This window comes from Chinchilla lanigera, unplaced genomic scaffold (assembly GCF_000276665.1).
Source record: "Chinchilla lanigera isolate Chin_1 unplaced genomic scaffold, ChiLan1.0 scaffold00055, whole genome shotgun sequence".
Taxonomy (NCBI): Eukaryota; Metazoa; Chordata; class Mammalia; order Rodentia; family Chinchillidae; genus Chinchilla; species Chinchilla lanigera.
The window spans coordinates 14192480-14208038 of record NW_004955456.1 but is presented as its reverse complement, the minus strand read 5'-3'; the positions used below and the strand labels follow the sequence as shown (position 1 = coordinate 14208038).

The window sequence follows — 15559 nt, the reverse complement described above, 5'->3', positions numbered from 1 at the left end:
TCACATGTCAATAGTTTGGAGGCAGCAGACAGGACAAGCAAGCATAAGATGAAATTGCAGGCAAAGTAACAGCTAGAGACTACAGAATATGAAAGGGTAAGTTCCTAAAAAAGAAAAAACAACAGGGAAATGCTAAAGCAAAGGAAATCTCAGAGATAACATAGAACAACACCTATCTCCTATGAGGGAGTAAAGCAAATCAGCTTATTAAAATTTTATAGGTTGTGCCACAATGCCAACTAAGATTGAAACATTAAGGACAGAAATATCAGAGAAACAAACTCAGAACCACAACACAATAAGTAGAAATATCCAGGTGTGGTGGCGCATGCCTGTAATCCTCATACTTGGGAGGCTGAGGCAGGAGGATTGTTGCATGTTCCGAGACCAGCCTGGGCTACAAAGTGAGCTCAAGGCCAGCCTGAACTGTATAGAAAGACCCTGTCACAAAAAGACCAAAAACAGAACAAAAAAAACAAAAGAAACAGAAATGGCCTGCACTGGCAAGCAGGCTATAATTAAGAAATCCCTCTTCCGGCTAAGTTCTTGAACTTTAAAAGCCAAACCCCCTTTTAAGAATTCTAAGCACCTGCAGATTATAACTCTTCTGGCTGACTGGTTTGTGTCCCTTCTCTTCTCACAGTACTGGGGACTGAACCCAAGGCCTATGCACTGAGCCTCTTTTATTTTGAGACAGAGTTTTGTGAAGCTGAGTAGCGGGGCTTGAATTTGGGATCCTCCTTCTAGCTCAGCCTTCCTGAGTACTTGGATAACAGACACTGTCCTTCCACACCCAGCTTAGCGGACTGTTTCTGTTGCCTGATTAAACCTGGGTGCTTGGTTCCCCAACGATCCTCAGGATAGGGTGATGAAGAGGTCTTAGCTCTTTGTAAAACGAAAACTTCAAGCATACCTCAAAAGACCCTTTTCTCCAATACAGAATTTCCTGGTTTTAGTTTCCTAGAACTAAATTTCACAGTGGCTCTTCATGGACAATAACAGCATCAGTACTTCAAAGAGAAAAGTGTTTCAGAAACTGTCCTACAAATCACTAACAAAAAACAAGTATGTGCTACCAACTAGCCTTGGAAAATCTTCACAGTACAGACATGCATACTGATACTTTTTCTATTGCTCAGAATAGCAAATTATATACTTAAAAGTTTATCCTGAAATAAAATTTATCACTAAAAAGACTAATGCAAGACTAAGTTTCATTTTAGCATTTAAAAAAGGTATTTTTAAATAATTAAATCTGTAATTGCTGGGACGTATCTTAATTTATTGATTATATCTCTACTTTTAAAAACTTCTAATTTATAAGAATAGTATTATGAAGAAATGACATAAGGTGGATGGCTTGGCCATGAGAGGGTCCAGCCACCCACTTTTATTTATGGGGCATGTTTTTCTTGCCAAGCCACACAGTGTAATTTTTTTTTCTGAAAAATGAAAGAAATTAACTCACCCAACCCCCTCCCAACAGGCCGGCTCCCCGCGAGAGCAGTCCTTCAGTAACTGGATCGTCTCAGCATGGGGCATGCTGGGTAGTCACAGCCAAATGGGAGCTGGCATGGCTGGACTCAGGGGGATCTGAAAAAGTATAAAACCACTTATGTGCTAAGGGTCTCCCTATCCACCACTCAGCACAATTAATCCACTAGACTGGTATATAAGGAGTTAGAAAAGAAAGGATACCCAAATTAGCAGTATTAAAATTTTTTGGCAAAGGCCCTTCCCTAACCACCAAATAGGTAAAAATATTCATGAATTTTTCAACAATATGGGAAGCCTAGAAAAAAAGTAAAAAAAAAAATGAAGAAATTTTTTACAGTTCAGACACTAAATTTCAATTAACAATAAACAGTAGAATCTGTTGGGGAATCTATATTCTGAGTCTTACACTTCATTCTTGACATTCACTTAAGGTAACTTGCTAGGAGCTTGAGGGCAACATTCATATTAATTTACCACAGTCCCTCTAAGTCCGTATCAGAAAGTTTGCTAAATGTGTGGAAAGTACTTTTAAAGTCTTTTGAATACTACATGAAACTGGTTATTAGGACCAGAATTACATTTTAAAATGTGTATCACTGGCAATGAAACAAAATTATATCATGTCACCTGATTTAATTCTTTGAGAATAATATATCAATTTTGGGGTATTTCTACTTTTTTTTTGGGGGGGGGATATTTCTACTTTAAAAACCTGAATCTAACCATGAGGATAAATAAACCCACTCGGCCAAATTACTGGCTTGTATTATTTTAAAATACCAAGGTTTTAGCAGGGAAAAGTGGCACACATCTGTAATCTCAGCAGTCTCAGGAGACTGAGGTAGGAGGATCACAAGTACGAGGCCATTCTGGACTACACATTGAGTCTGAGGCTAACTTAGGCTACCAAGCTAGATTCTGTCTCCAAAAAAAGGCAAGGTTTTGAAAGACAAAAAAAAAAAAAACTGAGGAACCGTTCCTGATTAAAAAAGACCAAAGAGACAAATAGAAAATAACTCATGATACCACACTGAACCCTAAATTCAAAATAATTTTTTGGATAAAAGGAGGTTACTGGAAAAGTGGCAAAATTTGTTATAACTATAGATAAGGTCAGTGATAGTGAACCTTTTAGAGCTTAAATGATAATGAACAGTCAGCTACAGCACACGTGCCACAGGTTCACCACCACTGGATTAGGTAATAGTACTGTTTCTATGTTAATTTCCAGATTTTGATAACTACACTATAGTTCACTTAGGAAGTATTCCTGTTTCTAAGACACGCATATTCACGTGTTTTTTAAGAGCATTCTAACTTGTAAGAGCATTCTTACTAAATTATGGGAAAGATTAACATTTGAGGAATCTAGGGCTGGGGATTTAGCTCAGCAGCACAGTGCCTGCCTGACAAGTGCGAGGTCGTGAGTTCGATTCCTGGTACCGGAAGAAAAATTAAAAAAAAGTTTGAGGAATCTAACTGAAGAGTACATGAAAATTCTTTAATAGTGTTTTGCAAAATCTTCTGTATAAAATTACTTCAAAATAAAATGTTTTTTAAATGTGTTAAGAATGATAAATTAATCCAAAATTTTTCACCTTCTAAATGTCTTAAAAACTGTTATTTCGTCTTATATCTCTGCCAAAAGACTTCCCTACTAGACTCTATCATTCCAAAACCACAGTTCAAACATTATGGAGAGACTACTACAAGAAAACACCAGGGCTGCTGTGTATGACAAGAGGGAAATGGGATACTAAAATGGCAGATTCCAACTTAGATAATATTATCTTATCAAACTGCCTTATAAATCATTTCTCTGGGCTGGGGAGATAGCTCAGTGGCATAAGAGCATGGCTGGCAAGCGAAAGGTCCTGAGTTCAATTCCCACCACCCCCTCAAAAAAAAAAAAAAATCATTCCTCTAAGTCATTAGGCCTAAAAAAATTATGCTATCCTTATAATCCAACTGTCATTGGCTCTTTTTTTCCCTCAAAAAATGAAAAGCCCTCAAGAAATAAACAACCAGGCATGGTGGGGCACACCTATAACCTCAGCTAGTCAAGAGGCTAAGGCACGAGGATTCCAAGTCTGAGGCTAACCTGGGCAACTTAGCAAGACCCTGTCTCAAAATGCAACTTAAAAAGGTCTGGGGATGTAGTTCAGTGCTCTCTATATTTGAGAGCGATACACACAGACAGACACATACACATACACAGATGAATTAAACAGTATGTATCTATTAGAAGCAATGTACTATACCAAATTTATAAGATAAAAATTAGATAGTTCTTATTCTCAAGTAATTTATATTCTAGAAAGGGTTTATTAGACAACAAACACAACCTCATCATTATCATCGCACTGTGTGCCCTACCCAGGTAACACTGCAAAATCACTATACTTCAATATAATTTTCCACTCTACCACCTATGGCTCTCTAGCCATCAGTCCTTTGCTAAGAACTTGCTGCTTCTCTCCAGGCCTTGGCTCCATCCACAGCAACTGTGTTCAGTAGCCTGGCAGACAATTAATTTCTACAAAATCAAAAGAGGACACAGAAAATATTACATGCCCTCAAGGACAGTAAATCATATGTGATCAACTTTAATTCTCAATACATTATTTTAAATGAAAGCACTGTTTCATGGTCTACCTGTCTGGCTCTCCACTACATTCTACTGCCAATGCTGGCACACTGCCAACAATCTAGGTCAGTGGTGGTGAACCCATGGCATGCATGTTATTTATTCTGCTCTCAAAATGAAAGATGCAAGCCTGGTGTAGTGGCACACGCCTGCAATCCCAGCACTCACGAGGCTGAGGCATAGTTGGCAGTTCGAGACCAGCCTGGGCTACAAAAGTAAGCTCAAGTCTAGTCTGAACTGCATAGCGAGACCATGTCTCAAAAAAAAGATGAAAGACGTTAACATATGACTTTTTTTCTAAACTAAAACCTCAGTAGTGGGGCTGGGGATTTAGCTCAGCGGCAAAAGCTCCTGCCTGGCAAGCGCAAGGTCGTGAGTTCGGTTCCTGGTACCGGAGAAAAACCAAAAAAATAAAATAAAATAAAACCTCAGTAGTATTCCAGTTTAATTCCAGTGTTGGCACTCTGTGATAAGTAACTGGGTTTTAGGTTGCAGTTTGGGCAGTTGGCTCCAAAAGGTTTGCCATCACTGATCTAGGTGAACAAATATAAATAACTGAATCGAGAAGTCAAAGGTCCTGTAAGGAAACTAATTTTACAAAACAGAAAAGTAGCTTCTATTACAAATGGTAACAAACAATGAAATGTCAAATAGCATTGGGGAATAAGAAACTATTGTTTACAACCTCATAAAAATGCTCTAACGGAGCCAGGCATGGTGGCACACACCTGTAATCCCAGCACTCGAGAAGGTGAGCCAGGAGGATCACTGTGAGTTCAAGACCAGCCTGAGGTACAACGTGAGTTCAAGGCCAGCCTGAACTACACAGTGAAATCCTGTCTCAAAAAAGACAAAAAAAATTACTCTGAAGATCAAATGAGATGATTCAAGGAAAAAAAATATCATACTAAGCAGACAAATGCTAGGTTTTCTACTACATATCACAAAAAATAATACATGTTGCAGGTTTTTTCAAGGCTATCAGTACATTTAATCATCTTGTCTGATATACAAAACCAATTTTCATTTTAAAAATTACGTGTACACAGCTTTTAAATTATGCGAACATACAAAAAAATAAATCAAGCTGGGTGTGATGGTATATGCTTGTAATCCCAGCACTCTAGGAAGCTTAGGCAGGAAGATTATAAATTTAAGCCCAATCTAGACAATTTACTGAGACCTTGTCTCAATATACATGGGCTGCGGATGTAGCTCAGTATAAAGGCCTTGGGTTAAATCCCCAGTACCTCAAAAATACATAAATCAAAGCAGGAGCTATTAAATGTGACCTCTCCCATTTAGTCGCACAATTACACCTATACAAAACAAAACAGCTATCTGGAAAATTTAAAAATTCATTATCTGACATTTGAATTCAAAGTTTGTTGTGAGTCTAATCCTATTGGAGCTACCAGAAAAGATAAAGTCATCTTCCTTTTCAAAAATTAAGAGTAACTGGGATTGGTATATAGCTCAGTGGTCCAGCACCTGCCTGGCAAGTGCAAGGCCCTGAGTTTGATTTCTGGTACCAAAAAAGAAAAAAAGATCAAAAATTAGCAGTGACCTTACCTTATATGGATCCAGTAAAAAGTCACTGAATTTGCTCGGCAGGGAATACTTCTTTACCAATTCATCTTCTACCACCCAAGGTGCATTCTCACCAGCACCAGCACGTAAGGCATTGTGCCGTATAAAGTATCGAAGGATCTCCTTATTTGGTGGGCGCTCTGTACGAATCAAGCTGTCTGCTGGCACGTTGCTGATAATCTAATGAGGTAAGAAGCAACAACTCACTACTGAGATAAGCAACTAACCAATGAGAACAAAAACATACCCTCTTCAAAAATAGCAAAAAGAAAAAAAGTGAGGGGTTATTACCTAAAGGTCCATTGATCAGAGATTCATTTTCAAAACTTATACACATATACAGTGCTATTAAAATGCAACTGTTGCAGAGCGTGGTGGCCCATGCCTGTAACCCCAGCACTTGGGAGGCAGAGGCAGGAGGATCACTGCAAGTTCGAGACCAGCCTGGGATACAAGTGAGCTCAAGGCCAGCCTGAACTGCATAGCAAGACCCTGCCTCAAAAAGACAAAAAAAAAAAAGCAATTGTTTGGGCCTTAAAGCAAACTTAATGATTTACAAGAAGTTCTGGCCATAGAGTTCAGATATCTATCTACATGTTTAATAAGTTCCCTTGGTGACTACTGTACACACCACATGCTATGAATATTGTTTTGGGAAAAAATTTAATGACACTACAGATGTTTATCACACAAAGCTAAGTTACAAAATAATACCCCCATTTTTAAAGTTATAAAACAATACTCCCACTTTTAAAGGTCACTTAGAGTTAACCACCCTTAACCAGATCTACATTCACCAAATATGTATCATCTGAGTGTGAGATTAGAGAAAATTCATTTTTTCTTATTTGCATTTTCTATCTTCCTATACCATTTTTTACAACATGTGAGGAACTGCTGAATCAGAGTTAAGCAACTTGGTGAAAAATAGCATTTAACATCTAACTTTCAAACATAAGTAATTTTAATAGCGAGGTGTGGTGACACACACCTACAATCCCAGCCCTTGGGAGGCTGAAGCAGGAGGATCGAGGGTTTGAGCTCAATCTAGGCAATTTATTTGACCCTGTTTCAAAATTAAATTAAAAAGAGGTGAGGATGTAGCTCAGTGCAAAGGCCCTGGGTTCAATGCCTAGTACCCAAATAAACAGAAAGAAGGAAGGGAAAAAAAGGAAGGAAGGAGTGGGGAAAAGGGTCAGGAAGGGGAAAGGTAAGAAACAAGGGAGAGAAACAGAGGAATCCTAACAATCCAACTGTCTCTCCCCAGATCACTACTACAAAACAAGTGAGTCAGAATGAGCACCTGCCAGAGGTGGCACGCACATCTGTGAGCCCAGCATTCCAGTGACAAGACAGGAGGATCTCCAGACTTCAAAGCAAGCCTAAACTATGCAGTGAGACTCTGACTCCAAAAAAATAAAAATAAAAGAGCTGGGCATAGTGGTGCATACCTCTAATCCCAGCACTCTGGAAGGCTGGAGCAGAGCGATCACAATAAGATCAAGGCCAGCCTGGGCTACATAGTGAGTTCAAGACCAACTTGAATCACACAGTGAGACCCTCTCTCAATCATAAATAAATAAACAAACAAATTTTAAAATATAAAGAGAGAGAAAAAGAGAGAATTGAGTTCTTCATTTACTAATTTAGAACCTTTGACAGAGTTAATCAAATTTCTCAGGACTTAGCTGCTTCTTCTATGAAAGGGTCATCTATGAAAACAAAAGGGCAGCTGGGAGTGGTGGCACAGCCCATAATCCTAGCACTTCGGAGGCTGAGACAGGAGGATTGTTGCAAGTTCCGAGACCAGCCTGGGCTACAAAGTAAGCTCAAGGCTGGCCTAAAATGCATAGCAAGACCCTGTCTCAAAAAGAAAAAAAAAAAGGGCAGCTGTCCTCCAAATCTCACCCCCACCCCACCTCCTTCTATCCATAACCAAAATTCTAGTCAACCTAAGTAGGAACATCTGCAAATAAGAAGCTATATTTCTTAAATAAAGATATAATCAATGAAACAGACATTATATACAAAATATACCACCAAGAAAAAAGTTCTTGCCAACTACTTTTAAGATATATCCTGATTCTGGAAAGAAAACATACAAAAACTAGGGCTGGGCATGCAGCTCATTGGCAGGGCAGTTGCCTACCACATGCAAGATCCTGGACTCCACCTCCAGCCATTCAAAACACAAATAAAACAAAAACTAAGCATTCTAGGATCAATAAAATATACAGCACTATTTTAAGATTATCTACTATTGTAGGTTATTAGCTTGTAGTTTTGCAAGACTCCTTATAAAAGTGGTAATTATAGTTGACTTAGCTTCTGAGTTTAATTATATTAAATTGTTCTACTTTCAAATGGGAAAAGCTATTTCCTTGGGAAATCTGTAACTACTAAGAACATTTTTTTAACTGAGTTAGAAGCTCAATTGTAAAATTATTACTGCCCCTTAGAAATCCAAATAAACAAAAGAAAAGCAAGCCATTTCCTAGGGGGAAAAACAAACATACAATTTAACTTAAGTCATAATTACTGAGACTAAAAACCCACTTAAAATTTGTTGTATAAAGAGATTTACTTATGTTTTCTTTAGAATTCTCTCCAAGAAAATCAGCCCTATATATTTTCTTAAACATTTATTAGATATAGGAGATTTAGTGTAAATTACTAACCTTGTCTTCATTTTGTAGTTTCACATCATATTTATGTGGCAGAAATTTTGGAGGTGCCCATTTCCTTTCTCCTTTTTTTAATGATGTAGGAAGTTTTCGTGGTGATCTACGTGCTCTGTCATCTAATAAAGTCAACAGAAAACTAGTGAAAAAATAATTAATTTAATTCTACTCATACATTCATGAACAATAACCTCACTGAACACCTGCTCTGCACCAGGCTCTAGATGATATGGCCCAAAGATGAATCATCATATGTGTCACTCAAGGAGCTAAGGTCTGTAAGGAGAATACCACATAAATAATTACAATGCTATAGGGTAAATACTATAAATATTAATACTGAAGTTGGAAAAGAAAAATACTAGAAACACAGATCCAGTAGTCCATAAATCCAGCTATTCAGGAGGCAGACAAGAGGATCACAAGTTTAAAGCCAGCCTAGGCAACACAGTGAGATTCTGTCTCAAAACAAAAACAAAAAGTACAGAAAAAAAAGAGTATTTAGCCTACAAAGGGAAGCATGAATATATAAAATGAGCACAACTTGCTCAGAGACTGCAAGATATGACCGACCCATGGGTGAGTAAGATGTATTTAGCGTAGTCAAAACTCACACTGAGCCTGGTGTGGTGGCACAAGCCTGTAATCTCAGCACTTAGGAGACAAGACCAGCCTGGGTTACAAAGTAAGCTCAAGGCCCGCCTGAACTGCATAGCGAGATCCTGTCTCAAAAAAAAAAAAAATCAGACTGAGGAGGTGAGCCACATCCAGGTTATAGAAGACCTCATGTACTTTGTAAAGAGGATGAATTTGCCCTGTGAGCATTAGGCAACTGAAGGAAGATTTCGAGCCTAACTAATAAGATGTGTATTTTAAAAGATCATTAGGGTTGCTGGGGAGGCCTAAGAAAAAGAAAAGCCAGATGCAGTGATGCTTGCCTGTAAATCCCAGCAGTTGGGAGGCTGAGGCAGAAGGATTTCTGCAAGTTTAAGGCCACCCTGGACTACACATTAGTGTAGCAACAATAGCCGGGTGTGATGGCGCACACCTGTAACCCCAACACTCAGGAGGGCTGAGACAGGAGGATCACATCACCTAAGTTTGAAGCCAGCCTAAGCTACACAGTGAGTTTAAGGTTAGCCCGGACTACATGAGAGCCTGTCTTAAAACAGTAATAACAATAACAACAACAACAACAAAAACCTTAGCTGCCAGACATAGTGGCACACACCTGTAATCCCAGCACTTGAGAGGCTCAGGCAAGGGGATCACAAATTCAAGGCCAACCTGGACTACACAGCAAGACCTAAAAAAAATAAAAGGAAAGTAGGGGAACCCTCACTGGGCACAGTGGTGCATGCCTGTAATTTCAGCACTAGAGGAGGCTAAGATAGGAGGATTGTAAGACTGAGTCCCACATGAGCAATTTAGTTAAAACCCAGTCCTAAAATTTTTACAAATAAATAGGGCTGGGGTATAGTTCAGTGGTAGGCTGCCCTGGGTTTGATCTCCAGAAATAAAACAAAACAAAACAAAACCAACTCTGGCTTGAATGAATAGGACAAAATACAAACAGAATCAAGGGTAGATAAGCGTTATTACTTTTAGAAAATGGAACTTTAATAAGATGAGAAGAACTATTAGAAAATTGAAAACACTTAGAATAATAAAAGCTAACCCAAGTCCTTGAGGAAAAAAAAAGTTTTCAAAGCACATGTGCCTTGGCCCAAGAAGAGAGATAGCCCACTAATGAAGAATGAAGAAAAACATGGGAACTATCAGGTTAGGAACACAAAGCTAGTTCAGAGATACAGCTCTTATCTAGCATTCTCAAGGCCTGGGTCCAATCCCTAACATTACAAAAAGGAAGGAAGGGAGGGAATGAGGAAACAAAGCTGAAACACTCTTGCCCAATACATGACACACACCCCTGCAAGTAAAAGCCAAGTCATCTGGTGAAAAAATGTTATGAGTAATAGTTTATCTATTATATTCCTGTGAAAATTCTAATCAATTTTTTCAGAAAACTTTCAAAATGTCATAACATTAATTCCTTAGCCTGCTACCCTCTTTCTCATCCTAGCAACAACATTAAATCACAATAATTAAAATCTAAACTAAGGCAGAAAACACTAAAAAAGAATTCAAAGCATAAAATTTAGGGTTTTATGGTACATAATGCTCAGGTATAAAGCTAACAAGTGTAATACATCACTGATATTCCAACAATCTGATTGCAGAAGAAAAGTGTGAGAAGATACATCATCAGCCAACTCCTAAAACTTTAACAACCTCAGGAATTAGTGTAAGTAACACCCAAAAGTTATAAAACTTCAACATCAAACAGAAAAAGAGAAACTAGAAAGCACACTCATTAGCATTCATAACGCAGAGCAGAAAAACTGAAAGATCAATAACTGGGGTTGCCTATCTCAACTACAATCTTAGAAGTTTTCTTCAGACGATGTTAAGGAAGTCCCCCCGAAACCATCTGGCACATATCCAAAACATCTGGAGACACAAACCAGAATGGATGAGACAACATGACATTTTAGGTAAATCTAGTCCGAAGTCTGTTAACAGTTAAATAATGAAGTAAAATATTTTGATTCTCTAACAGCCACAAATTAACACACATCAAATACACTGTGAACTAACTTAGGAGACAAAAGTCAAATTTCTTACTTATACAGATTAACCAAAAAAAAGAGAGAGAAAGAAAAGAAAGCCTCAGAAGTCAATTTCTCCAGTGAGCAATGTTTCAGTTCTTCCGTTTTCAAAACATTATTGTTAAGAGTATCTTGGTCCCTAGGAATTATTTTTAGACATTACAGTATTTCATAACCCTAGCAGCTCCATCTGAGACTAGATTCCACAAAATGCAAGTATCTGAGTCACCACACTGGCATGCTCTGGGAACAGCAATAGGGATTAGCATAATTTGCCTGTCCTACTATGATTGCAACTTTAAGAGTAACAGAGGGCTGTGGGATACAGTGGTGCCCACCTATAGTCCAGCTACTTAGGAGGAAGATGAGGGAGGAGGATCACAAGTTTTGAGGCCAGCCAGGGAAACTTCTTTTGAGGAGTGGGGTTTAAGCCAAGGTCTCACTATGTAGTGCAGGATGGTCTTGAACTCGCTTATGTAGCCCAAGCTGGCCTCAAGCTCATAGCAATCCTCCTGGCCTCAGCTGTGTTGGAATTACAGGCGTGTGCCACCTCACCCAGCCAGCCTGGGAAACCTACCAAGACCCTATTTCAAACTAAAAAGGAGCAAGGAAGTAATTCAGTGGTACACTGTTCCTAGGTGTGACCACCAGTATTCCAAAAAAACAAGTTAAAAAGGGTTAGAGATGCAGCTCAGTGGTAGAACACCAAGGGGAAGGCCCTGGGTTCAATCTTCAACACCACAAAAGGAAAAAAAAAAAAAGAGTAAAGAAAACCTTTCCTTATTAGCTTGAATAATCACAATGAGCACACAAATTTCTAAGCAACTGCAGGAAATAACTTCTTAATAGTCCTAATTATATAGAGCGGCTAGGCATGTGGCTCAGTGATGGAGCTCTTGCCTTGCAAGCACAAGGCCCTGGGTTCAATCCCCAGCACCACAAAATAATAACATAATAATAACAATTAATATAATATATAAAAAAATAATTAATATAAGGAGATCTAAGTCTTTTGTGCGTGTGTTTTTGGTACCAGGAATCGAACTCAGGACCTTACACTTGCCAGGCAGGTGCTTATGCCACTGAGCTATATGCCCGGCTCTGAGATTTAAGTCTTAATTCACTCTGTGGACATTTTATTTGCTTTTTTGAATCATGAATGAACAAAGGTGTGTCTATACAGAAATTTGATTACACATTAAGTTGCTAGAGCACTCTTAAGATTTGTGTGTAAGAAAATAGGCAGCGCCTTTTAACTAACTCAAGAAAGCCAGGATCATACATACTAATAATCTCCCTCCTTCCTTCATCTTCTTTTACTGTTGCTTCCTTCTTCTGATGGTCCTGAGCCATCTGACTGGAATTTTCTTTGTCACTTGAAGGAGAATCACAGGCACCATCAGATTTCTTCTCAGTAGCCTCTTCATCCACTTTCTCCAAAGGATGAATCTTCACAATCTTCACCTTCAGCATTTTCTCTTTTCCAACCTATAAAGGAAACAGAAAAGAAAACCAGAGGTATTTAATAAATAAGAACAGAAACCTAACAATGCTTAAAGTATATGATCCAGTATACTTTCCTCCTCACCTACCTAACAAAAACTTATTACTATCGAAGTACTCAAACACAGTGAACTTTATTTCTCAGACTTTTAGGCCAAAACGATATCTTTAAAAATAAAACGATCATAATCTAGCGCATAATCCATGTCCCAATGTACAAGGCCAAAGGACAATCACTGCACTAGCCTAAAATATGCATAAGAACTTGTATTTTTTAAAAACTCAACTATATATTGGTATCAAATTGTTCAAGAACTCATTTGTTGAAAAAGACTCCTTTTTCCACTTAATTACCTTTCCATGTCTATTGAAGATCAGTTGTACTTGTCTACTTCTGCATGCTAGACAGCTCCACTGATCTATTTAACACAGAAACTTCAAATTAAGGTTTGAAATCAGATATTCTTAGGCCTCACATTTTGGTTATATTTTTTCAAAGTTGCTTTGCCTAGGTTCTTTGCACTTCTAAATGAATTTTACAATTAGTTTGGCAAATCTTAAAAAATAGGTACTAAGATTTTAATGCAACTTTGTTAAGTCTATACATTATTTGGGAAGAAATGACTCCTTAATGAGTTCTCTGACCCCTGAACAAAGTGTAACTCTCCCTTTATTTAACCTTTAATTCTCAGCTCTCAGGAGCTGGGATTTAGCTCAGCAGGACAGCGCCTGCCTGGCAAGTACAAGGTTGTGAGTTCGGTTCCCGGTACCGGAAACCGCCCCCCAAAATAATAATAATTCTCAGCTCTCATCATTAATTTATAAAATTATGTTTTATAACCTCTTACCTCATTATATATTTTCTGATACTACTGTAAATGGTAGTGATTTCTTAAAACTTCAATTATATATATATATATTTTTTAATCTTTTTGAGACAGGGTCTTGCTATGCAGTTCAGGCTGGCCTTGAGCTCACTTTGTAGTGCAGGCTGGTCTCAAACTCCCAACAATCCTCCTGCCTCAGCCTCCCGAGTGCTGCGATTGCAGGCATGCGCCACCACACCCGGCAAAACTTCAATTTTCAATTGTCATAAATACATAGTATCTGTGAGTTTTTTTGTTTGTTTGGGGAGGGTACTGGGGCATGAACCCTGCCCTTCACACTGAGATACATTACAAGCCCTTTTTTTAAAAAAAAAATTTTGAGACAGTAAGACCTTGTATATCAGAATGTATATTTTGAATGACTTGAATCCTTCATTTACTGAGACTATCTTATGACCTAAGATACAGTCTATCTTGGTAAATCATGTACCTGAAATGAACAGGTACAATGTTGTTAGGCGGAATGTCTTATAATAACAATTAGGGCAAATTTGTTAACACTACTGTTCAAGTGTTTAATATGCATGCTGACTTTCTGCCTACATCCTCAATTATTGAGAAAGAGAAATGTTGAAATCTCTAACTATAAATGTAAATTATCTATTTCTCTTTATACTTTTATCCCCTTTGTTTCATATATTTTGAAGTTCTATTAAGAGTAAGAATGACTAAAAACAAAATATGAAAAAAAATCAAGAGACTGACCCCTTTTTCATTAAAAATTACCTTCTTTACCTGTTTGCCTGAGATCTATTTTGCCTGATATGTATATAGACATTCCAGATTTCTTTTGGTTACATTAGCATGGTATATCTTTTTCCATCCACTTATTTTTACTCTGTTTGTGTCTTTCCTGTAGGCAGCATACAGCTTCTTATACAATTTCTACACTTTACCTGAAACCTTCAGCATAATTTAAATTTAATGTAACTACAGACAGGGTTAGGTTTATTTGCTAACTGGCTTCATCAAAAGTATAAAAGAAACTGGCAAGGTAGTAAAAACACAATCTAAAACATACAGGGTAAAAAAAAAATTAAATAAATAAATAAAACATATAGGGTAGTATCTGCCAAAGCATGTGTTTTTATCTGGCAAAGAACACTATGTATAGAACATACAAAGAAAAATAAACACACACACACACTTTCTCTCAAAAAGTAAGAAAATTTAAAATACACAATGAGCTGGGCATGATGGTGCACGCCTATAATCCCAGCAATCCGGAGGCTGAGGCAGGATTGTTGCAAGTTAAGACTAGTGTGGGCTACAAAGTCAGCTCAAGACCAGCCAGAACTGCATAGCGAGACCCTGTCTCAAAAAAAAAAAAAAAAAGAAAGAAAGAAACAAGAAAACCAAAACACACACACACAATGACTGCGGGGATGTAGCTAAGTGGTAGAGCACTTATCCAGCATTCACAAGGCCCTGTGTTTGCAAGGCCCTGGGTTCAAATTCTAACAATTTTGCTCTTCAAAAAGGACAAAGATTTGAACCAACATTTAACCAAAGAAAATACGAATAAATAGATGGCAACAAGCACAGAAATAGATGCTAAACATTAAAACCCGTTTGAGAAAAAGCATATTAAAGCCACATGAGTGCAGGGATATAGCTCAGTGGCACAGCGCCTGCCTGTTAAGCGCAAGATCCTGGGTTTGATTCCTGGCACCAAAAAAAAAAATCCTAAAACCACAAGAGAGCCAGGCATGGTGGAACATGCTGTAATCCTAGTATGTGGGATACTGAGGCAGAAGGACTGCCAAACTCAAGCTCAGCATGGACAATTTAGCAATAAAATATAAAGAGCTGAAGCTATACCTTAGTGGGAAGACCCTGGGCTCAATCCAAAGTACCCCCAAAACAACAAAAGAAACCCAACCACATGATACAATTCAACTATCAAAATGTCAAATTACAAAAGACTGGTAAAAAGAGCTCAGGGCCACTGTGTTCTCTACTGCACGATGGTCTGCCCTCATGCTACAGAGTGTACTTATTTTCCTACTTTTACTTGTCCCAGGTGCATTCTGCAGAGCCTGTTTCTTTTCCTACCTTTAATGAAACTTTGCCACTGCTTAAAAA

General features: G+C 38.1%; 1 protein-coding gene across 1 annotated transcript in view; it reads right to left on the bottom strand.

The window, feature by feature from the left end:
• Nucleotides 1–15559, bottom strand: part of Baz1b (bromodomain adjacent to zinc finger domain, 1B) — a gene marked incomplete at its 5' end in the record, with an annotated part of 57301 nt that overhangs the window by 34353 nt on the left and 7389 nt on the right. The window contains 3 exon segments of the mRNA XM_013520577.1: nucleotides 5717–5914; nucleotides 8413–8534; nucleotides 12371–12572. Of these exon segments, the coding sequence (XP_013376031.1) occupies nucleotides 5717–5914; nucleotides 8413–8534; nucleotides 12371–12572 (522 nt within the window).